The 25,673-nt window shown below is 45.8% G+C and overlaps 2 protein-coding genes across 15 annotated transcripts in view; both read left to right on the top strand.

The window, feature by feature from the left end:
* Positions 1-23: 23 nt before the first annotated feature.
* Positions 24-5,470, top strand: LOC143365471 (exostosin-3-like). 2 transcript variants are annotated; one of them, XM_076805676.1, is made up of 11 exons: positions 24-577; positions 705-945; positions 1,013-1,553; positions 1,622-2,067; positions 2,104-2,676; positions 2,739-2,949; positions 3,126-3,382; positions 3,448-3,575; positions 3,641-3,917; positions 4,000-4,104; positions 4,242-5,470. In XM_076805676.1, exons 2-11 carry the CDS (start codon positions 784-786, stop codon positions 4,344-4,346), a joined length of 2,805 nt encoding a protein of 934 aa, XP_076661791.1. In that variant the 5' UTR covers positions 24-577; positions 705-783; the 3' UTR covers positions 4,347-5,470. The 2 variants fall into 2 exon arrangements, with proteins under 2 accessions (XP_076661791.1, XP_076661790.1); XM_076805675.1 differs by having other exon boundaries at positions 83-577; positions 1,622-2,676.
* Positions 5,471-10,470: 5,000 nt separating this feature from the next.
* The window catches only part of Rim (Rab3 interacting molecule), a 127,709-nt gene continuing 112,506 nt past the window's right edge, over positions 10,471-25,673 (top strand). For all 13 annotated transcript variants that reach the window (XM_076805649.1, XM_076805647.1, XM_076805655.1 and 10 more), the window contains exons 1-2: positions 10,471-10,604; positions 21,544-21,748. In XM_076805649.1, the coding sequence (XP_076661764.1) occupies positions 10,495-10,604; positions 21,544-21,748 (315 nt within the window). In that variant the 5' untranslated portion in view covers positions 10,471-10,494. The remainder of the gene's footprint in view (positions 10,605-21,543; positions 21,749-25,673) is intronic.

The following is a 25,673-nucleotide window of genomic DNA, read 5'->3' as shown; positions in this document are numbered from 1 at the left end:
CGGGCCGCGCGTTTGACCGCGGGACTGTCTAAAAGAAGAAATAATCGTCGAGAGCATCACGTAATTCAGCTCGGCGGTCGGTGGCATCGATGCAGTGTTCTTTTTTTATGTGTTGTTCGACTGACAATGAATCGTGATATCCGAGCTGCACCGATACAACAACAACAACAGAGTGTTGTCGTAAACGCTAGACACTGCTAGACCATCGCGTGTAAATAATCGTACCGTAAACTTGAAAGACCGTAGTACGCTGCCAGTCGAACGGATAAACATTAATACGTAATCGGAGCAATGCTGATACCGATGTTGCTTCTGAATTGGTAACCTAAATGTTGTCCGTGAAATGGATGCGATGTTTCCGCGACTCTGACAACTATCGTTGTGTATTTCGATCGGCACACGGATCTTATTGGGTGTGTGTGCACAGAATAAAATGAATTCCTGAAATATTTTTCAATAATGATGCACCTGTAATGAACGCGGGTTATGGTTGCCAGGAAAACGAGCGGAGAGTGATTCTCTTGCGAGGTTACTGATCAGCGATGCCAGTCGAAATTCTCCAGTTATTCTGTTATCGGTGAGAGATACCTTATTGTTTTTATACATAACGCATTGTTTAGGAATCGAATAATCGTTTGTACATACTACAATTATTTTAGGATAAAAGTGGATGTACATTTTAATTGATTTTTTTTCTCTTACAGAAATCTACCAAGTGACTATGAATTATCTTCACTGGATTGAGGTTTAAGTAATCATGAATAGCAGTTTGTAACAATTGCAATGGGGGGAAGCATGTTCGAATTTATTCCATTGTACCATCAAAATGGAAGTGGAAGAGAATTCCGGCATTGGATAACACATATGAAGTTGTCCAGGATCATTTTGCTAACTTCCGCAGTTTTATTTATTGTACCGCTATTTACTCATTATTACTTGTCAAAGGTAACGGTCATTCTTAAATATTCAGAAATATCTAATGCAAGTTGTTACAATATGTTTTGTACTACAGGTAGAGTCTGATTCGCCGGACAGAGATATTTACCGTACATTTTCCACATTGGAGGCTTTCGAAGATTTCACTTCTATGAAAGCTTCTCAGTTGAAAATGCGAATCGAAGAGCTGCTGCGTATTAAAGTTTCTGTAAATAACGAGCTTAGGGACTTGAGTGCAAAGAGACAAAGGCTTCAGGTAGAGATCAATAGTTTAACTCAAAAGATAGACGAATTGAAGCAAGAGCTGCTCCATCAACAAACAGATCTTGATCGATTGAAGATCAGTGTCGAACAGGCACAAGTAGCTCAGAGGGAAGCAGTGGAGAGGAATACGCCGGAATTGGCACCTCCCAAGCGTATACTAATGGATTCTGTTCCTGTTGTATTACCTAGTTCTACATCGTATTCCTGCAAAATGTACAATTGTTTTGATCATAGTCGTTGTGCACTAACAAGTGGATTTCCAGTTTATTTATATGATCCAGATCAATACTCGGTAATAAATCCGGGCTGGGACGTCGACGGCTTTTTAAAAACTACCATAAAACAAACATTGGGTACGCAGTCATATGATCATTAATATTTCTGTACGTTACGAGCTAAGACATATGTTTCTGTTCAATAGGATACAATCCACATCTTACTGCAAACGCAGCTGAGGCTTGTATATACATACTACTCATAGGAGAAGCCCACTCTACTCAACAAAAGGTTGACAAGAAACACAGAAATCTCGTGGATGTAAATAAATTGCACGCACTTCCATATTGGGGTGGAGATGGTAGAAATCACATTTTATTAAACCTCGCACGGAGGGATCTATCCATGGAATCCGGGGATATTTTTAGTGGTGTGGACACCGGCAGAGCTATAAAAGTGCAATCAACGTTTTATAGAAATCAATTTAACGAAGGTTTTGATCTGGTTGTTCCACCCATTTTGGGACCTCCAGGTGGCGATGTTTGGCAAGAATGTGCTCAAATGTTACCAGCAAGGAGGAAATATCTGCTGTCTTTTCAAGGAGAAATGAGACCTCTGAGAGCAACCACCATGGCGAATCAAATAGATGACGCCGATGTGGATCTGGAGAGATTATTCGTCGACGAGAATAATCTTGATTCTTTCATTATCCAGCATCTTAAGGAAATGAGTACAGGAATGACCTTGGACAAATTCTTCATTCAGTTTGAGTGCATACCGGCTTCGGAGGAAAAAAGTGTCAAAATTCTTGATTGGTCTCTCTGCGGAACTGATTCGTCGAGGAAAGCAATTTTAAGAGAGTCTACGTTTGCCTTAATTCTAGCTCCTAGCAACGCTTCGTTTGTAACTACGTCCTACATGCAAGCTAGATTATACGAAGCTCTGCGGTCCGGGTCTATCCCAGTTTTCTTAGGCGGCGATCAAATCGTATTGAGTTACAGCGAAGTAATCAGTTGGCGCAGAGCTGCAATATTTTTGCCCAAGGCTAGAGTAACGGAAATGCACTTCCTGCTGCGAGCTGTGCCTGACACTGATCTGTTGAGTATGCGTAGACAAGGCAGGCTGATATGGGAACGGTATCTAAGCACAGCACAGGGTGCAGTAGATACTATTGTTGCAGTTATCAGGGATCGACTTGGTATACCTCCGTTACCAGCACCACAAACTGCCAGTCCAAGTGTCTTTAACGAAAGCTTTGTGGTAAGCGTTACAATTGCAGTGTCTAGTCGGCTATTGTCTATAAATGTTTTGTATTTCTTCAGCCTTTAAAGTCTGATGCCATTATTTCCGAGCCGGAAGCGGAAGAAAGTTTGGGTCCTTTGGAGCCACCTTATCCGTCTCCTGCTTTTAAGAGAAACTATACCACGATACTACTTCAAGGCCATGAGATCTGGAACGACTGGGTGGACCCATTTTATTTGTACCCGCAGCTGCCTTTCGACACTGTTCTTCCCAGTGATGCCAAATTTCTTGGTAAATAGTAGAGACGTGCGAGAACCTGAAAATGTTGGGAAGACATCAGTTCCCGTCTTGAATAAAATTTTCGACCTGTCCTGACCCGATATTTTCGGGTTCTTGCACATTTCTAGTAAATAGAGCGTTGCTCCTGTTGCAAGAGAAAACCTTCATTGTTATTGATTAAATTATAGGATCTGAAGTGGGATTCAGACCAATTGGCAAAGGTGCAGGTGGCGCAGGCAAAGAATTCAGCGAAGCTTTGGGTGGGAATTATCCAAGAGAACAGTTTACAATCGTGATGTTAAGTTACGAACGAGAACAGGTCCTGATTAACTCTTTGGCGCGGCTTTATGGATTGCCGTATTTAAATAAAGTTCTCGTGGTATGGAACAGCCCAAAACCACCAATGGAAGACTTAAAATGGCCAGATATTGGAGTTCCAATTCATGTAAGACTTGATATTCTACAAAAAAGACTCCGTCGATTTTCATGAGTGAACATTTCTTTATATAGGTCATAAAGGCTTCGAGGAATAGTTTAAACAATAGATTTCTGCCATTTGATGCCATCGAAACGGAAGCCGTTCTTTCAGTCGATGATGATGCTCATTTGAGGCACGATGAGATTATGTTTGGATTCAGGTAATTTATTTGTATGTGGTTATTAGAATTTAAGAGACTAAAGTTAATGATTTTAATATCTGCAGAGTATGGAGAGAACATCGAGATCGTGTAGTCGGGTTCCCCGGTCGCTTTCACGCATGGGACCAGAATTACCATAATGCTTGGAACTATAATTCGAATTACTCATGCGAGTTATCGATGGTTTTAACCGGAGCCGCGTTCATTCATAAACATTACACATATCTGTACACTCATTGGCTACCGCAAGCCATACGAGATAAGGTTGACGAATACATGAATTGCGAGGATATTGCCATGAATTTCCTCATATCTCACATCACAAGGAAACCACCCGTCAAGGTTAGTGAAACACTATCACGCGACTCGTTCTACGTTCCCTATTACGATTGATAAATAATATTCCGCTTTTCTGTATTCTCAGGTTACATCACGTTGGACTTTCAGATGTCCTGGCTGTCCAGTTTCTCTATCAGAGGATGATACCCATTTCCAGGAGAGGCACAAGTGCATTAATTTCTTCTCTCAGGTAAGTACCTTTTATTAGTATCGATGATTGAATTCACTGGAAATGTTTTAAATATATGTTAATTCATAATTTCTGAGTGTCTGTAAGTGGAACTGCATGTGTTTTAGAAATGTGGGAATATTCATTTTTTATTTCAGGTATTTGGATATATGCCTCTCTTAAATACTCAGTATCGAGCTGACTCGATATTGTTCAAAACGAGGATACCACACGATAAACAGAAATGTTTTAAATTTATATAGAGAACTAATTTTTACATAGATAAATACCTAGTAAATGGTCACTTGATAGAATTTACATGTTTTTGATAAAATTTTGACTGAATTGATACACTGTTTCCTACGGGGTATGCCAACACGTGGAGTAAACGTTGTAGACTTTCTTTTTTAACGCCCTCCTTTTTTAATTATATTTTATATTATTATATTAATCAATTTCTCAAATTGCACATTTTAATGGAAAATTCTACACAAATTTATATCTCGTAAGAAGCATAGAGAAAAAATGCAATGGAACTTTATACGTCGTTATACACTTAAGTTATACTACACCAATTTTCACAGTTTATGGTGAACTATGATAAATTTGTGTATATGGAAACTGATCCAGTGAAGATAAAACATCGAGCACGTATACGATGTATGTATAATCCATATTACACACACGTTGACGTGTGTAATATGAAGATCTCAACAAGAGTGAGTTGAATCGCATTTTAATTTATTTAAAATAGGACCAATACGATTAAAAGGTTACAATGGTTACAATGGTTACATACAGTTATGTAACAGAAGCATAATCACTACAATTGTAGATAATAATATCTTATGTAAATACAATATCACAAATTCTGAAACACGACTGGGACAGTATTGATGAACGAGTCACACCTTAAATAAAGTATCAGAAAAATTGTCCTTGTGCTGAAAAACTCATTAACGATTTATAGCTCCGTGTAGATAATTTCATTTTAGAGTCTTATTTATAGAAGTTTGCCAGCGAACGTCACGCCATCGTATCGTGCCAAAATTCTATTAATTACAATCTTTGTTTTAAGTTAACATAATATTCGGCCACACCGCAAGCATTAATATTTAATAGCGTAATACTCTTAAAGACTAATTGTATATATATGTATCGCACACCGTTCGATCTTGTATGATTTAACACGTTTACTCTAACGTAATTAATATAAATAAAACATAATCGTGCGGGTGGATGCACCACGATACAATTGCTGCGTGTAAAATAACACTACTTTGTAAATTTGATTTTATACTAAGAAGCTGTGCAACCGATTGTAAATGGAGCTGGAATCAAAGTCAGGTTCATGTTCAAGGAGACAAATATATGTTATTTATGATTTCACAGTGAAATGTACTTGTCACGCTGAACAAATAATTAATCGGTGTTAATGCCGACTCGCTTAACATTAATTTAAATGCGATACCAAGCGTCCGTATAACCGACCACCGAGCATCTCTGGCGTCGCTCCAGGTATCATTAATCATGCGTGCCCGTACATTGTGTATCATAAAAACGGATACACGAAACAGGCTGGCAGAGTCTACTGGCGGCAGTGGTTGGCAGGATTATTTTAATATTATTGCCTTGATCGATCGACGTTTAATGCGCGAGTAGCCAGCAAAATTAAAATAAAATCGCTAACCATTCTTTGAATAAAAAAATTCCCGTGACAAAGCGACAATTGGATAATACTTTTAATTTTGCAATTTTCATTCTACTGGAAAAATTAAACGAAATTTTATATATATACAATAAAAACACTAAAATGAGATCAAGATCGTCGATCGAGGAAGGGTTCGTGTCTGATCAGAGCGGGCATGTACTACTTTCAGCAGCGCGAGTAGATTCGGGCCGTCTGACCCAGAGCAGACTGATTCTACTGATCCGTCGTGCCCGTATCGTTCTTTTGTTACTTCGAGTGAATAAATTTGCCATAATTTATTTGTGAAACTGAATTGCTGGGGCACCGTTAGACGTGCCGACCGAGTTGTTTTTATTTCTCCAGAAAGCCAGAGACACACACCGCGGTGCAGACCACCGCGATTAATCCAAACGGCCAACTCCTTGTCCCTGACTTTTCATTCAAACTTTCCATATCTCGCGCGAGGGTTGTTTCTAATTTCGAGGCGGAGGGCACGGCCGGGGGCGTCGTGCTAAATTTAAATTGCGGCCAGGAACTAGGTAGTCCGGAAGTTTTTACGAGCGCCGGTTAAACTCCGGATCCCGGGGAGCACGGTCCAAAACTCGGCCGGGGTGCGAGGGGGTTGTTGAATTTTCGGGCAGCGTACCAACTCGGAGAAACTTCGTCAATGTCGTCGACTGTTACGGTTAACGTCCCGGAACCGCGTAACGGAACGGCCCGGGGATCCCCGGCGGTTTTACCAATAAACTAAATACCGTCGGGTGCCATCAAAAGACGAAACGATTCGTCCTGGAGCCAACCGGTGGGCCGGGAAGGGGGGTGTTCACGGAAGAACGGTACAACGACCGGTGATAGTTCATAGTTTCCCGGGTTCAGCGGACAGGGGCGGTCGCTCGATAGCGTTCGAATTCGCCGCCAGAACGAGGCAAGTGGCACCGTTGCGGCGGTGAACCCCATTGGCCTATAGCTCGATCAATACGGGGTTTTCCATGACGTAAGTGCGGCTTGTGGTCCTTATTGGTTCGGACGTACGCCGCATCCCATTATTTATTAAGACCGCATGAATGGGCGCTTCTCGACGCATCTGGACGCTCGAATCGGCCTGGCTCACGGCACGCCGCGCTCCTCGGGCTCGCCTAAGCTAGCTCTAAGTCCCTATCCTAAACGAGGGGAACGGTTCGCCGCGTGTCGCGTGGAAAAATCCACGGGACTGCGCGGCGACCGACCAGCGTCCTCTCGGACGTCTATCTCCCCTACCTTGGGTCCCGGCACGTTCACGAGAAACCAGAATTCGTGCAGGCAGGGTGGTGGTCCGTAATGGACAAACAGGGACGGTGGGAGGGTTAGCGGTTCGCGCAACTGCGGTCGTGGACTAAAACGGGGGAGAGAGACAGAGAGAACGAGCGAGAGGGAGGAAGAGAGAGAGAGAGAGAGAGAAAGCAGGAGAGAGGAGAAAAGGTGTATTCCGCGCGTCGAAAGGCTCGGACGGGTTCTCGGTTAGATTATTTTCCTTTCTTCATGGTCGCCGATAGCCGGGGCACAGGGTTCTCGCCTCGGGCCAGGACTCCGGGATCCATCGCGCGGTGGATTCGAACAGGAAGTCGATTCGCGGCCGGAAATTAGCCCCCTTCGCGGAACGGGTTGTCTCGTTTCAGCCCGTGTTGCGAGCAGCGTAGAGGAGAGGAGTGAAGGAGAGTAGTAGGAGAAGAGGGAGAGGGAGAGGGTCGTGGCGCAGAGAGAGCCGTGGTGTGCGAGCCAGGCGTGGAGAAAGAGAAAGAGAGGGAAGATAGACGTCGGCCGATGGAAGGGCGAGGGTAGATAGGACCAGATATAGAAGCCGGAGGTAGAGGGAGAAAGATGTAGGCGAACGGTGGCGGGTTGCGACGAGTAGAGGAGCGAAGGGTGTACGGACACGGGGTGGCGAGAGAAGGAGAGAGAGACCGAAGGGAACGGGAGCGTGACGGAGAGGCTGAACCGTCAGTGAGAGTAGTACCAATCGCGGAGCGTTGACGGACATAAGCGCGCTAGGGGTGTGGAATAAGCTCATTCGTGTGTTGTTCTTGCGTCGAGCGTACAGAAGGGAAACGCTGGAAACACGGAAGTGAGGAGTATCGTTTCGTTCGGCCATAGTCGACGACTCCGGCCCCCGTTGTTCTGGTGCACGCGTGTGTAATCAGTGCGAGAGGGATATCGGGCAGCCGCCGCAGAGAAAGACAGACACAGACAGATAGACAGGGAGAGGGAGAGACAGAGAGAGAGAGAGAGAGAGAGAGAGACTGAGAGAAAGATAGAGAGAGGCAGAACGAAATAGAACGAGAGAAAGAGAAAGAAAGATAGAACAAGAGACAAAGAGAAAGAGAGGGTTGGAGAGTCCGCTCGCGATAACAGAGTAACTGGCTGTTTGTTAACCTGACGAAAACCGCGAGGATCCATATTCCTCGGTAGCCAGGATCGCCAGAGAGATCGGAGGACGAAGGCGAGCAGCTGACACGGGCTCCGCGTTCGACGGCGGTGTTCGTACGCCTCGGGGAACCTCGAGGACAGCCGGTCAGCTGGGAAAACGGTTCTCGTGGGTGTGGAACGATCCGGTCTAGGGCGATTGATTGTGTGGGTGTCGCGGTCGCTGCAGAGACGTCGAAAAGCGCCATCGTTGTGTCGGCCGCCACGTGAATCGCGGCCAGTATTCGAGTACTTGTGGCGTTAAATATCGTCCGGAGCCGAGGCACGCATACGTGGCGGGTGATCCGCGCGAGTACACGGGCATCCGGCCGTCGAATGGGTCCGTACGGTAGCTAGCGAACACCTGGAACCATCATCGCCACGAGCCATGGTCGCGGACGACAACTGTTGACGAGCTGGACACCTCGTCGGGCAACTCTGATCGATCCGATCTCCCTCGAAGACGCGTTCGATCGTCCGCGTCGATCCCACCAGGAAGAGAGAGAGAGAGAGAGGGATAGAGAGAGAGAGGGCTGTTTTCTTATCTATGGTTCGGAAATAAGGGAAAAGACCGAGCATATACCCAGTGACCCGTATTCCCTCGGAATCGATGAGATTACGAAAAAACGACCGACAGCCGAGGAACACGAACACGTAGCCATCGTTGCACAGCGTCACGGGATTGGTCAGGGTTAGGCGGACCCATCTGGCCCGCGACAAAAGAGGATCACGGTCCGATCGCGCTCTCAGCCTCGGCGAAAGCGTTTTTCACCTGGCGGGGGTGCCCCGGGCGGTGCTGTGTGCGTGCGTGTTCGTCGGGAGTACAGTGTACAGAGGCGGTGTGTTTCCCCCCTGCAAAGTTCAAGAACCCGGGGAAGAGAGAGAGAGAGAAAGAGAGAGATAGAGAGAGAGAGAGAGAGAGAGAGAGAGAGAGAGGGAGAGAGAGAGAACAGAGTTGGTGTGTACGGCAGAAACGAGCGCAGGCAACGTCGGAGTCACCCGTGACCCGTTTTCCTTTTCAATCGATGTATTCGTGAACTGGGCCGCTGGCTCGCTCGAAACCTCGGAACTCGGCTGACGTTCCCGTGAGTGTGACGTGCTCTCCACGGGGCTGTCTGTAGAACGAGGAAGAAGAGAGAGAGAGAGAGAGAGAGAGAGGGAGAGGAAGAGGACCAAGAGGAAGACGAAGATCAAAGGGGCGAGAGAAGGAAACGGCGTGTCGGGTAAACAAAACCGGGGGGGAATCGGCTGGTAAACGGAGTTCGGGGCGACGCGGGGGTGTGGGTGCTCTCTCTCCGAGTGCACGCGTACTTCGGTGGCAGCGAGAGAGAGTAGGAGGTTGCGCGCGTCCTAACCTAGCCGCCGACGCCGCCGACGCCGTCGCCGCCGCAGCCGCCGCCATCATCGTATCGAGGACGCGAGGAGGAACCTCGTCGAAGGTCGCTTTCGAGGAACACCCGGGCACAGCCGAGCGCCGTTCCATGAAGCTGGGTTCGAGCGGAGGACGTGCTACGAGGACGGAAGAGAGAATGCGAGGACCTCCACACAGCCTGTGAACATGATTTGTCATACAGATGCGGCCAGTGGTAATCGTACGACGAGAGACACCGACGACAAGGACGCCGACGGGGACGACGATCACGGAGCCAGCAGCATCGTCGACACAACCAGCATCAGCATCAGCATCATCATCGTGATCGGGCATCGTCATCGCGTCGATGCCACGACGAAGCTGAACACTCGCATGAGAGCCAGCCTCTCCGGGCCCGACGATAACGCGCGAACGATAAAGCCAAAGCCTGCGGTCCGCCGCCGAGCCTCTCTACCCTCGACAGTAGGACAGCGGTGCCTCGTCCTGATCGTGAACGTTGTCATCGTGACCACCGTCGTCATCGCCGTCCTCGCCGTCGACCGACAAACGACAACGCTCGTACCCGGTGGTAGCCGCCGAGCGGACAGGTGCGACAGATCCTCCTCCGAGCACCGATCCAAGGAACGCACGAAACAGCGGACACCGCCGCGCTCAGCGGAGGAGGCCAAACCGTGTTGTCGCGGCCAACTGGTACGATTACCAGGTGTCGGATGACTCCCCCCGTACCACAAAGCATTCCCGTAGTCGTAGAAAGGACGCGATATCCCGTAGGAAGGAGCGTTGCCGCGCGGCGAGCGAACCTCGTCGCGGCATCTCATCGGCGGCGTCGTCGGTGGTGCGCCGGCCCGCGCGTCGCGCTAAACTTCTCGCGATTAGACCTTCCCGTGCACGTTCCTATCTTACGTCCGTGATGGCGGCTGTACCTGATATGTCGCACCTCACCCCCGAGGAGAGGAGCACCATCGAGGAGGTTATGATAAGGCAGAGGCAGGAGGAGGAAAAGGAGAATGAAATTATGAGGTGCGTATCTGATAACCTGCCCCCCACCCCCCACCCTTCTTCTCTCCCACGCACAATCGCCACACACCGGCCGATTTTAATCTGGCCAAGCTCACTCGCTCGCCTGCAGGCTCTTTTACATGTCTGTTTCTTTTTTGTTTATTTTAAGCTTAGGGCATTGCTGGTTTGCCATTCTTCCATGATTTCCTGATTTGTATCGATTCTGTTGCGTTATCCTGTTTTTTACATTCCGAGTCTTTCTTTGCTTTTTAACCATTTGCACTCGAGTGGTGACTCTGAGGCGACGGTAAAAATTGTTGTGGCATTATTTTAAGGAAATTAGAAAACATATTATAAAATATTCGTTACATTACAAAATTTGTATTTGATAGATTACTAAACGTTTAAATAGTATATGTGGAAATCGGATCGGTTTCCGAAGAAAAATTTAGTTTCAGAATTAGAATGGCGCCGAGTGCAAAGGGTTAACACTATACCTACCAAGCATTAACAGTAAATATTGCCTTGTAAAAATGGCAAACCTAAGTTTATTGAGATTACCCGTAATTTTCAATATAATAAATGCTTGGACAACGATATTTATTCCACTATTTTCCATAAGTGAAATTTGTAGTTTTAATAATTGTAAAATATAAAACCGGTCATTTTGACCGTGATAGGACTGATCCAATGTTAATCTACTTTTCTATGATGCAGGGATTTTGTATCTACACTTTGCCCTGTGATATCGAGTACACGAATTTATTATATGAATGTTATTCGTTTCTTTCAAATGACAATATTTCATTTTGTTGTTATTGATGTTTCTTTGTTACGGTACACTTTGGTGTACAATGTATACTTTCCTTGGTCTTGTAGAATGTCTTAAGATAAGGGGTTAATTTTCTTTGTTGTCTACTTAAAAACTTTTCCACGTTTGCCATGTACGAATTCTCCTAGTGCAGATTTATTCCGAATGCTCGTGGTTATTATACCAGACTGCGGAACTTGCAATTAGAGTACCTCCTAACTAGCACAACACAATGAACTAAAGACTTCAGTTAAATAAACTGGATAAAATGCTTGGTACAGAAGTGATTAATAGAATTCTTCTTTTGAATGTATGCATATAAAAATGTTCAATTTACTCATTATTTTATCAGAGGTCTTTGTCTTCTAACGTCAGAGTCTACTTTCTCTGCATATTTCACAGATATTAAGCACTTTGAGGCGCTACTAAAAACTGCTATCTCATTAGTCAAAATATTTTTTACATTGTTAAACATTTAAGCACTGTAGAGTAAATTGTAGGCATGAAATGAAAAGATCTAAGTCGGAAGATCAAAGTCCACTTTCCTCTGTATATTTTACAGATGTTAACCCTTAGAACTCTGAGACGCCACTAAAAATTGCTATATCTTCCTCAAAATATTTTTCACATCGTTAAACATTTAAGCACTGTAGAGTAAATTGTATGCATGAAATGAAAAGATCTAAGTCGGAAGATCAAAGTCCACTTTCCTCTGTATATTTTACAGATGTTAACCTTTAGCACTCTGAGGCGCCACTAAAAATTGCTACACCATTACTCAAAATATTTTTTACATCGTTAAACATTTAAGTATTGCGGAGTAAATTGCAAAGTAAATTGTAAACTCGGAAGAAATGTTTGGTTTTTTAATTAAATCGGTTCCGAGTGCAAAGCGTTAAGATAAAACAGAGATTGCCACATTTAATTAACATTCAAGTAAAAATTTCGAACTGTACCTTACATCCATCTGGTAATTATTTCTCCAATCGGGGTTTCTGGCAATCCCGACGAACTGTCTTGAGCGTCATTTTGATCGAGTCACGTCGACATGTTCGAGATCATTTCTCGTTAACACTTTGACTGCCAAATTAGAATCCTCAAAAATTCCATAAAATCAAAGTAAGTTACTTAATGAAATAAAAATTGAAAAAAGTCAAATGTATGATATATCGAGTAGTCCTCCAACTTTCTTGCATTTTACAGACCCTAATGCTATTTGGAACAAGGAATATATTAACGTAAAAATTCATTTTAACCCTTAACGGACCAATGCCGCCATACAAGCTGCATGGCACTTTTACTTACTGGGTCCAATGCCGCGTATGTGGCGGCAAAAGTCAAATTAATTAATAATATAAATATTTTCCTTTCTATGCTTGATATAAAAATGTTGAGTGCACAGTTTCTCTCCGTATGAAAAATAGATTGTTGGGAAGTAAGCTTGAAATAATGCCGGAGTAAGGGTTAAAACCTGTAGAAATAATTCCGTCACCCATATACGGGTGACCTGGCGGTCAACGTGTTAACGCGATACCGGAGTGTTACGGGCTGATTCGGTGGAATCGGAACGCAATCTTTCGCAGTTTGTAAACAGTAGTCGAAAGGCGTTCCGACCGGAGAAGACTGCCGGCGTGGTTGCCGAAGGGAATGAATAAGTAAGCGACACACAAAGTCAGAGGTGGTCGCGTCGGCTAGTAGTACGAGACCTCAATGGTCAGACGGCAGGGAGTCGGAGCCCACGAAATGTGGACGGACGGTCACGCGTCGGCGATCGGAATTACTGAACGGAGGGAACGATATCCGATCGATCGATCGATCCGGCGCACGTATTTCTTGACCAGCAAATTGCCGTTGCCGCCCTGCCACCGCCGACGTGTTCCACCTATTTTCTGGATTCACCTGCTCGGCCAGTCCTTGACCGCTTTATACCCGACCGCATCTTCGCCTATTTAGGTATTCATCGTCGCGCACACATCGCCGCGGACGATTATCCTGGCGGTTCGCGGCGCGAAATGAGAATTCGTCGTCCCGCAACCCGCGAACGACGGAGCCGCTTAACGATCTTCGTCGTTTCGAAGGCTGAGCACACGGACCGTTCGCTCTGACGGCGAACTGTCGATTCAATCGCCCGGTCCGTCGTCCTTGATAACTCCCCGAGCAATTAGAAACTTTAAGAACATAGTTCGCGACACGTTTCATATTCAAGATTCATTTTCAAGCGGGGAGTCCTTCATTCTTGATTGGCGCGCGTTCGATCTTCAATATTCATCTTCCTGCGGGTGGTGCTCTTCGTCCTCGACGTTACAAACTTCTCCTGTCCTGCTAAATGGTCCTTCAGTTTTTCAGACTTTGAGCTCCGCCACGAGCGATTCCAGCGGAAGACATTCCCTGTCTCTTTCCTGACGTAGGCTTACCCTGACGCTATAAAACTCAAGGAGTAACTTATTAAAGAACCTTCTACGCCTCTCGCACACTTAGCACAACATCCCACACGCATACTTTCATTCGTTCGTTCAGCCGACGAATTTCAAAGGGTTTCGTCCCCTAGACTGCTCAGAAGTCAAATGACAGAGTCAGGATCCTCTTCAGCGCGCGTTACCATCTTTTCACCGTTGCGGTATCGCGGCGTCGTTCCTCTGTGTCGTAATACTGATCGTCAGTCATTCTTCAAGCCTCGGGTGTTATACTTTTGCCAACTTCCGCGTCGCAATGGACTGGAGTCTCGCATTTTTCCATTCGAATCGTCTAGACGGACGATTCCTCAGGATCAGCGACCGGGATCGCAGGAGTTGAAAGCTTGGGTGCACCTGGCCCGGTTGGGAGTAGGTGACGGATGCGGCAGCTTCTCTGTTCGCATGCAATTACGGTTGCCGGATGGTAGGGATGCATAGGCGAGGCCGCGCTAGGCTAGGCTAGGCTAGGCGACGCCGAGGAAAATGGGCGCTGTTCTTCGAGGAAGGCGTTTTATTGATAGGTTGTCGCTGATGGAACACGGGGACGTGAGAGAGCAGCCCGGCCCGGCCCGGTTCCGGGAAAGAGAGACAAAGACACACGGTCGTCGCGGGGTGCACGGGGGTGCGCGCGGGGAGGGAAAACGCGTTGGATCGAGGGAAAACGATAGACGGAGGGAGGGTGAACAGCGTCGGACGGAGAGGGGCGAAACGGAGATAGAGTAATGAGGAAAGCGTGCTTCGCCATACCGATGCGAGATCGTGTAATGTGGACGACAAGTACGTGTAGGGACGCATGTAAAATGCAAGGCGGCGTGGCAAGCTTGACGTGGCTCGGTAACGAGCTGCTGCAGTTGCATAGGGTATGCATAGGGTATGCAGGCTACAAGCCCGTGGATGGAGTGTGAAAGAGGCTGGATTGGCAAGGTAAATTCTTGGATGGTGAAATATAGAGGGTGGTCCGCGCGTTTTCGCCGCGGGAAACTTCCTCCGCAGCCCCGGATCCTACACCACCACTCGTCCTGCGACGAAGGACGACGCGACGCCGAACCCTTTGATATCGCGCCGGTAATTTTAGTTCTTCTATAGAATCGAGTCTCGCTCGCGCATCGGAAGGCGATTCGGGTAAAAATAGACTGTAACCTTTCAATCCCTGCGTGCCGAGGCTATTTCGTGCACGCGTGCAGAACCGGCGCAATTAAACCGAAGCTACCACATCCTTCCAGAACCGGCAGGACCCGCAAAGCTACGCGAGATTTCGAATCACTTCATTTTGGCCACTCGATCTAAAACAGGAGCTACTCGACGTTAAAAAGCGAAGACACCACGGAGATTTTTATGTAAGAGTTGTACGAAGACACATTCATTTCGAGACATCGTCCTCGAGATCCTGAGAACTTTTTGGAACGGAAGATCTATTTCTGATCGCTCACAATTTAAATTTACCTCTGAAATAAAATCAAGATTTTATGTGGAGACACACGAGTGTCTAATGGTCGTGGAAGGATTAAGCGAGATGATTTAACACGATAATTGCCACGTCAGTCACAAATGACTGACAGTGATTTTTGACTGTGTTTAGAAATTAATTTTTATTATAAGATATCCAGATAAACCGAATTTCATTGGAGTCTTTCGAATCCAAAACGGTTAAGACAGCATCCCCTATAATACATTTTAACTTTCTAGTTGTGGTTTCATTGAATAAATTACTCTGATTTTGTGAGAATCTCTGGGGTTGATATTTGGCACTTAACGCGTTAATCATTAAGTTCCAAGTCGAGAGATCTAGCTAGCTAGCGGAAGGAAAGACATATTTCTGGTAGCGCACGATCCAAATTTACTTCTGAGCCGAGATCGATATTTTATATGGAGACACACACGTCTCGCAATAGCGCAACGATGCTTGAAGTAAAAATAGAGAACCGACTACTGGAAACTGTACAAAGGCACGTGTAATCCAACTGATTCCTAAAAAAACAAACGTACGGCGCATTTCGGTAAACTTACAGTTGAAATTTATTTGCGAAACGGCAATCCAGACGTGAAGCGTTAACTGGTCCTCGGGACGGACACTGTTCGCGCGCGCATTGTCAGGAATAATTGTTGGAGGAATCTCTCGGAGGAATGTTCCCTCGGCCTGGTAGGAATATTACGTTCCACGGGGTTCTCTCCCGCGGAGAAATCGCGCAGTATTCCCAAGGATCTCCTTTCCGAATGACATTTATTCTCGCCGGTCGATTGCTCTCTCCCCGGCGCGAAATCCTGCGAGTCGCACAATGACGAACGGTTCCGGCGCAGGGGCGGAAAAATACCGAGGCTGTCGGAAGCTCCGACGCATCGCGGATAAGAAGGATTCTTTGTCGATCGGCCGAGGAGAAGCGTGTGCTTGGGCTTCTAGGCGTGAAAAGCGTTGCCGGCCCGGATTTTGCGGGACAGAGGCGTCTAGCGCGCAGCGAAATCACCGAGGTGTTCGTTAAGTAACCTACATTTCTCCGCTCGGTTCTCCGCTTTTGATCTGCCCCTTTGTCGCGGGGCTATATGCCCCCGGTACATGTATATATTTATATGTACATATTTTCGATATATACACGCGTGCGTATATTATTTTTTTCCTCGCGAGACGGATACCGAGAAGCCGAGTCCCAGCTCTTTCTCTCTCTCTCTCTCTCCCTCTTTTGCTCTCTTTCTCGATCGGTGCTCGCGTGCACCCGCGGCCGATTATTGGTAAAGTAATTAGAGGAACGTAGGCGGACACGGTGTACATTGTGACATGCCGCCGCCGCGACCTTTGTCTCGCGATCGGCAAACTCAAGATTTAGGTTACCGCTTTGCGACTGTTCGATGCAAATTTCCGCCCGCGAACTTCATCCGACCCGCCGCGGTTAATAGGGCCGCGCCGGTTCTCTTTCGCGACCGACAACCGCCGACTTACCCCCCTCCAAAAATTGAATTAGAAAGCCAACCCTCGTCGACCTTCGTCGACGTAATTTCTTACCGTTTAACCCCGCCAATCCCGTCCTGAAACGTCCTGTACTTTCCTCGATATAAACGTGCTCTATTCGGAGATTGTTGCTCATAGCCTGTTCTTGTTAACAGTGTGACTAGACGTTTATGTGACTCGGTGTTATGGGACTAGACGTTTTGTAGAACAGAATCAGTGTTCGAGGAACGTCATGGTTCTAATACAGTTCCAGAAAATTTAGCAAGTGTACATTTTTCTAAATTATTTAAATTAGTCTGAAATTATTCTGCAAACCAAGCCGAGGAGCTTTTTAAATATCAAGTTCATTAACATGTTTTATGGGTCTCTTATCATTGTGTCACAGTGGTAGGTTTTTCACATTTCTCTCCCAGTTTCGTCTTCGTTTTCACGAAGACAGTTCGATGCTTGAGAAGAATGTCGAACACGTGTTTACTGTCAGGTGACCAAGAAAATTTGTGTCAATTGTAGGTTTTGTCTTTGTTAACCCTTCGACGGTGGGGTCTCATTGTTATACTAAGAATATCGTGTCTACAAGAAGTACTTCCAAAAATATGTTTAAAAAAATTGACGAGAAAAATTGATCATCAATTATCCATATAGTTGTAAAAGTGTTCCCTCGTCCGAGGGTTAAACTATACATGCACAGACTGCATCACCTAAACGTGTGTTTTACGTGTGCTCGAACTGAAACTGTTCCTGCAAGACGTCTAGCCTGTAATATCCTGTGGGCGACACAAAAGACGAAGGCAGTAGTAAATCATTCGTTGCCAGACGGTAACATTGTTGCTCCGCATACTCGCATAATTGATCCCGGGCACGACGTCCATACGTTCCGAAACGCCTCGGGTAACTAGCCTCTCGGTAGGAAGTTCCATCTGCCGTCGGGTTGACCCGGTAGATAACGATCAGAAGGAATCCAGCCCGTTCTGGTCGCTTCCTGTAATCCAGGGGCTGCAAGTTTGAACCCTGCCGGTGCCAACAACCCTTCGGTTATAGCTTGGTAGTTCCGTACACGCGACCTAGAGACCGAGACTTCCGGTCGGAGAGGCTCTAGGCCCGTGCCAAGTGTTCCCACATTCCTCCCGCTCCCTCGCTAACCTACTTGGCTTAGGATTCGCGGGTGCCTGGACCTTCTCGCGGTGTCCTTTCCCCTGTGATTACCTCGGTTAACATTGTTTACGAATCCCCTTGGCGGCGGCTTCCGAATGGCGGACGTGTTCCGCGCAATTAGAGCACCGGTTTCTTTGAAGAGCTGTAACACCGAGGGAAGAAAAAAAACGATTCCCTAGCGCACAGGCTTGTCCTGGATTGTGTCTCCTACGGAAAAATTATGTTCATCAGGTTCCGTTTAAAAGTCGACGACAGCCTTTTGATCCTTGACGAGTGTTGATGTTGACGCGGGCATAATTTTCGCGCGCCAAAGTTCCGTCGCTCTCGACGGCCAGCAAGTTCGCCTCGGGCTTCTTCTGTGCCTCGGAGATAATTGGACGTTGATTCTGAAGGATCGATAGGCAAAAGTCTGGAAAGGTGGCGGAATAGCGAGCCTTGCTCGAAAGACGTAGAAATGTCCTAAGCCGGCGGCAGCGGCGGCTAGAATAAATCGATGGCATCGGTCACATTCCATTCCAGTTCAATTACCCCGCCGATAAATTGACTTTCCCCGGTATCAAAGCGTGACCGGTTCCCCGGCTCCGGCCGCTCACAATCCTATCTTCCTGCCGCTAATTAACGAATACTCCGCCGCTTACACCCTTCGAAGGGCCCGCGAGGAATAAACGCGATCTCTGCTGTTGACCTTTCGAGCATTCGATTCCCGCCAGCATGCAAATTGCTGCCTTTTAACCCTCCGTACCCGAAATCTCTTTCGACGTTCAATAGCTTTGCAGTCATTAGACTTCATAATTTTATAACCGGAAAGGTCAATTAACTTACAATCACTTGAGAAAGGAAAAATATATAATACATTTGTCAGTGAGAAATTGGAAGTAGGTGCAAGAGGTATCGACATAAGGGTTGAATAGAAAGGCACTTTTTAATAGTCGGAAAAGTGGGCAGCAAAATTTAAAATTAAATAGTGAAATAGTGTGTTTCCGTTCTTTAAGACATACCTTCGTTTTACCTATCGCATGCAGAGTAAAGAGAGCTGCGGCACAAAAATTGGTATTTCGCGTAGAAAACAGGCAGCGAGATTTAAGACTGCGGGGCGTGTCTTTTATTAATTAGACACGGAGGCTTCAGAAGCGCGTTAATAAGACACTTAAGCGTCTCTGCACGGATGCGAAACACCGGTTCTCTCGGATCTCGGGCTTCTTTTTTTTCCTCCTTTCTTTTTTCTTCTTCGACGAGGTATTTTTTTCCCCCGGGAATATAATTGACGTTCCACGTCGGCCGACCGTTCGATCGTTAAACAGTCCATTTAATGGAAGTCGAAAGGTTGCTAGAGTTGCCGGAGCCTAGACTCTTGAACGTCAAATGGCTCGCTCGTCCCTCGGCTGGCAGACGAGTGGCAGGTTTTTCAGTCTCGGCGCATCGAATTAGTTACGCCGGCGGGATTAAGTAGCTGCGTCTAAACGAAATCATATCGGGGGGACAGATAAGAAGTGGGGCGGGGTGCAACGTGCAGCCGCGCGGCCGCCCGCAATTTGCAGAAAAATCTCGGCGAGAACGAGGCGGCTCCAACCAGCCTCGCCGACCCCGGAGTTAGAAATTGAAACCCGGAGCTTATTACTTTACTTTTTCCCCGTGTACCTCGGCGATCGTGCTAAGTAAATACTTTACAACCCCGTGCGTGGGGATTTTCGAAACTATCCAGCCTCTCGCCGATTTAAAACGGTACATTCTTTCGTCTCTCTGTTTGTTTTGGCGATAAATAGATGAACCTTATAGATGAACCTCATAGTTGAACCTTATACATGAACTTCGTAGATGAACCTTATACATGAACCTCATAGATTAACCTCGTAGATAAACCTTATAGATGAACTTCATAGATGAACCTTATAGATGATCCTTCTAGACGAACCTCATAGATGAATCTTATAAACGAACATCATATATGAACCTTATGCATGAACCTCGTAGATGAACCTTGTATATGATCCTTATAGGTAACCTCACAGATGAACTTTAGAGGTGAACCTCATAGGTAAACCTTATACATGAACCTCGTAGGTGAACCTCATATAAGAACCTTATACATGAACTTTATACATGAACCTCGTAGATGAACCTCATAGATGAACCTCGTAGATGAACCTCATATAAGAACCTTATACATGAACCTGGTAGATGATCCTTCTAGACGAACCTCACAGATGGACCTTATGCATGAGCCTTATACATGAACGTCGTACATAATCCTTGTAGGTACACCTCATAGATGAACCTTATAGATGATCCTTCTAGACGAACCTCACAGATGGACCTCATGCATGAACCTTATACATGAACCTCGTACATGATCCTTGTAGGTAAACCTCATAGATGAACCTTATAGATGATCCTTCTAGACGAACCTCACAGATGGACCTCATGCATGAACCTTATACATGAACCTCGTATATGAACCTTGTAGATGATCCTTGTAGGTAAACCTCATAGATGAACCTTATAGGTGAACCTCATAGGTGAACCTTATACATGAACCTCATAGATGAAACTTATACATGAAGGTCGTAGATTAACCTCGTAAATGATCCTCATAGACGAACCTTATAGATAAAACTTATAGGTGATCCTTCTAGACGAACCTCATAGATGAACCTTATAAATGAACCTCATAGATGAACCTCGGAGATGAATCTCATAGATGAACCTATAGACGAACAAAACTAAGGGTCTCCAATTTTAGACAATTTTAGAATTTTACCTAAGTTGATAAGGACAAAGATGAACCTCATAGACGAACCTAATAGATGAATAAAACTAAGGGTATCCAGTTTTAGAATTTTACCTAAATTGATGAGGACAAAAGATGAACCTCATACACGAACCTTATAGACGAACAAAACTAAGGGTATCCAATTTTAGAATTTTACCTAAATTGATGGAGGCAAAGATGAACTTCATAGATGAACCCTATAGGTGAATGTAATAAATTAACCTTATAGCTGAATCTCTTGGTTGAACTTCCTAGAGACCTAGGGTCCTATAGATGAACCTTATAGGTGGACCTTGTAGATGAATAAAAGTACAAAAGTCCACAGATTTACATCCATTTAAGAAACCCAAAAGGCAAGGGTTCTAGCAGTAGTTTAAAAGAACATCTAAATAGGGATTGCGAACTGGGTATCCGTCGATTGGCGGCAGATTTGAACGCCGAGTCAACGATCTTGGCCTCATGAAACGGTCCGCAATCGTATTCCGAAGAAAAGTGGAGGTTGGTAGGGGTGGCAGGCAGCGTGATTCGCTGGCAATAAAAGTGGCCGAGCCGAAAAAGTTTCTCTCGGGCGTTTAATTTGAGATAGGTTCGCTCTCGGAGGTTTCCCGAGTCGCAGCGAGCGAGTAAGCGAGCGACGATCGAAGTAATTCGAAGCGTCTCGAAGCGAACTGTAGGGGGGTGAAGTGCGGACCGAGGGAGAGGAGCAAGGAACGTCTTGGGGGGTTTATTAGTTGAAATAACGGCGGGGCACGGCGTTGTGCGCGTTCCCGCGAAACTTTTCCCCGTGTTTTCAGTGCCGGCGAAGGTAATCATTGCTCGTTGTTTGCCCGCAGACGAAAGCAGAACGAGGTGAAGGTCCTCGAGGAGACGATACGGGCCTGCTCGGAGTGGTACAAGAAGGCGGGAGTGGAGCTTCATGCCACGTGTCACATATGCATGAAAACCAAGTTCGCCGCCGGCGCCGGCCACACCTGCAACTACTGCAGCATCCGGTGCTGCGCACGCTGCGGCGGAAAGGTCAATCTACGGTCGAACAAGGTACGAGGCCGAGATTCGTGAAAAAGAAGCGACAATGAGAGACGAGGGGCTGTCGGTACAGCGCACCGAACGATCGGGACACCTCTCGGTGCAACGCCGTTCGAGAACTCGTTATTACCGATCGAACGAAATAATATTGTTGCGCCGGAAAAATTGTGACGGTACCGTGGCTGAATAGAATCAGCTCGCGCGCCATGCTTGAAAGCTGCAGCCCCGGTTACGTAACTGCCCTATTCAGCCGGTTGTTTAATAGTAAATTCGCGCGGCTATATAACCGGCAGATTTTTATTCAGACTTGAAAATTTTGTACGGTTTTCGGTTAAATGTTCGGTTGGGAAGGGCGGTTTGCATAGGCTATCTTTAGCTCCTATCTTTATTGATCTGTAATGTGTGTACAGGTGGCTGTTCGAATACCTTCGTCTCTCACGCATAATTTAACACGCCTAACACGCTCGCTGGCACCGTTCGTTTCGAGAAATGTTGCAACTGTTCCGACACGCAAGTGAACGCCTTCTTTGCACAATACTTCAAAAATGGAAGAACCGCGTACGTTCATTCATGTTTTACATGTTGCATCATGTGTTACAACTTCGAGCTGAAACGTGGAGGAGAATTTCAGAGACTTTTTTAATTAATGGACTGCAGGCTTCATGCGTTTGTGACAAAGTTAAGCAGATGAGATACAACACGGTGAAACATACGAAAAAAAAATTTTATACCGTGTTCAAGCTTCTGAAACGATTACAGTTACAAATACGGGTTCGTTCGATTCCTCCCAATTAAAATTCACGAGGATAATTTTTATTTCGCACGAAGATTCGCGGTACGACGATTCATTTAAAATTGAGATTATTACGAACGTGCAACGTTGGCAGCGAGCGCGTCGATTATCGATTTCTCGCACGCGTAGATGCAATTCTCGTAGATTGTGTTGCAATCCGGCGAGAAGGAGAGCAGGAAAGGCTCCCCCCGTTAATCCGGTATTTTTCTTTTAATTAACGGGGGGACCACTTAAATTTATTGAACATCGACACTTTGAGGGATCACCGGTTCTATTTGTCGCCGCGGCGACCAGAGCAAAAAAGATTCATTACCTAAATGAAGGGATCAAAGGAGATCCGTTATGCTAGCGAGAGAGGGTGGGAATGCTTGTGACATTTCGGGGTTTCTTTCCGCGGGGATCAGAAAGAAAAAAACGATTTGATATTTCGAGCACCCGAGGAACGTTCGCGAGCTTTACCAAAGTGAATGCAAGGGGAATTATGCAACAGTTGACGTTTAATCGTCATTTGCTCGAAGAATCGTGAGTAGGGACTGTTATTGGTCGAACATCGAGGGGTCGGTGGGGCTGTTGGTTAACTGGATACGTCACTGATCGATACACACGAGATCGTCGATCGTATAATACACGCGAAGGTCCGCCGCGAGCGATGCAAATCAATGTTTTCATGGCGTCAAAACTGGAGTCAGTGGCTCGCCCTTTGCCGATAACCCTAATCAATGGGGTCTGCCCAGTAATACATGCAGGGTCCGGCTCTGTATAGCCGGAGGAACAGAACTCGACTATTATCGCCTATTTTAGGCTATTACCTCGTGAGTGCTGTTGTAGATTCAACACTACACCTACCGAGCACTAAAAGTCACTGGCATGTACATGAAAATTATAAGACTGAATTTATTTAGACTCTTTGCAATTGTTATAGTAATATTTTCTTCAACGGAGAAATGTAGTAAATAATTCTTAATGAAAGCATCTTCGTTTCCTATAACTGTAAAATTAAAAATATAATTCCGGTTATTGGACAAGCAGTGCGTTTAGTGTTAAAGGTATATTCTGATTCATCCAATAAATTTTTCAGTCGACTTCAAGATTTTTTTTCTCAAGTATTAGAAAATATACAATGTTGGACCTTCGTTCATGGTTTCGCCCGTTATTTGGCAGTCTGGAATTATTAAAGAAAATTTGTAATGTCTACAACAATCGGGGTTATAACATAAAATGGTTGTACATAGCATAACGTAGTACATTACCTTTATGTTAAGTCTCGGAAATTCATGCTGACTTCTCTCAAGCCTGATGGCTTTGTTATCGGTCAGAAAAAATCGAACCAAGTATTATTTAAATCCTCGTGCATGTGGTCATCACCTCTATCACGACTATAGCCAAAATCAGCTTCCTGAAGGCACCCTCTTTGATCTTCAGACAATCTTCTCTGAGATCAACGTTGATCTTATTGGATCTAATAAAAATAACAAGCTTATTTCAATAGCAAATTTATTTCTGCGAAATAAAAACTTTCTACTTGTATTCCAACAAACTGGAATGAAATAGATTTATATTTCCTTTCTTAATATGTTTAATAGGCTAAAAAATAATGTCTTTAAATTTTTCTAATATTTTTACTGTTTTCTATTACTCACTCATTTTCGTCGTAAATAACACATGACTCATTTTGTCTGATGATTTTCGCCTCTCGACAGTTATAAAACATAGTTGAAAGAAGCAGGGGTGCAATCGCCGAGGGTGTTCGAGTCGCAGGTCCCGGATGACCTTTTGAATATCAATGAAACGCAGTTAATTAATATAATTAGCCGGAGCGTCGCTTACGGGGGCGGGCTCGCGGTTCTCAGGAAATGTCAGCAGTGTCGATCGAGAAAGTTCAAAGAGGCCGGGGGTTCGGGTATCGCGAACGAGAATCGGGGGCGAAAACCGTCGCGCGAAACTCGAGCCGGCCGGGTTCGTTTTCGCGGAAACAACGGCGGGTGAACTCGGCTAAACGTCGCGCGGGCCGATCTTAATCGCGAGTTTTCACGAGTTCCGAGGATCCGACGCAATTCCGGCAACGGCGCTCGGGGGAAAAGAGCGTTCATTGGGTTTCACTGCCGCGGGCTTCCGGTGTCCCTTCGAAATTGCGAAAGCCCGCGACGATGGGACTGATTGCGGGTGAATCGCAGAGCCGGCCGCCTGTAAATGTCAACTTCCTGGAAACAATTAAGGGCAGCCGTATCGCGAAAGACGATAATCGGTGGGGGCGAGGGGGTGCGCGTATCGCGGCGCACGCCTGAAATACGTGGAAATAATTGACCTATAGCGAGCCCCAGCCCCTCCCCGGCCACCGCCGCTACACAAATTAACCCTTATCGCGGACGCGTGTACATTACGTTCGTGGGCGTAATGCCGTCGCTAAATAACCATCCGGAACCGGTCGCGATCGCGCCATTTTCAAAGGATTTCCATCAATCGGAATTGGACCGGTGCTTTTTTTTTTATTTCACCCGTTGTCTTTGACGACGGAACGCGCGCTGTGTCGGATTTCAATTTTTTCCACGCAAACCTCCTCTTTTGCTTTCAGCACTACCGAAAATTCAAAGGAACTAGATTCGAATTTTTAATGAAAATTGTGGTCACACGTTTCCTGAGATCCCGTTTCCATTGTAACGGGGGCGAGGGTAGATGAATTTATTTAGTAATTACACGCCAAAGCGCCCGGATAATTGCTGCAATTGCGGAATAAAAATCTGGAGCGGGTCGTTTCGGTCTGAATGGAAGCTGCGGGGCGAATGTTTATATTAACTTGCTCTCCTTTTTTCTTTGTTTTTTCAGCGTGGTTAATTGTATCGAACGCTCGTTAGCGAATGCATGTCGGTGTGGTTATTGCAGTTCCACTTGAGCTCACAACATGTCGGCGAATGAATTTTATTTCTTAAATCATTCTACAAACTTCCATTTTAAACTTGCAAATTTGTAACAGCACAAGTGAGGCGAACATTTTGCTTACTGGAAATATGCTTAATCCAGTAAATCGACGAAAGACGCCATCAATTTTCCCGAATATCCGCGTCGTCTTGCGTTCCACAATCTCACCGGCGCGATGCGCGCGTAAAGATCCGCAGTCCGGTGTTTCTGCGAGTTATCTAGAAAATA

Source organism: Halictus rubicundus, chromosome 2 (genome assembly GCF_050948215.1).
Source record: "Halictus rubicundus isolate RS-2024b chromosome 2, iyHalRubi1_principal, whole genome shotgun sequence".
NCBI lineage: Eukaryota > Metazoa > Arthropoda > Insecta > Hymenoptera > Halictidae > Halictus > Halictus rubicundus.
Note: the sequence above shows the minus strand (reverse complement) of the source record. Positions and strands in the feature narration are given on the sequence as shown.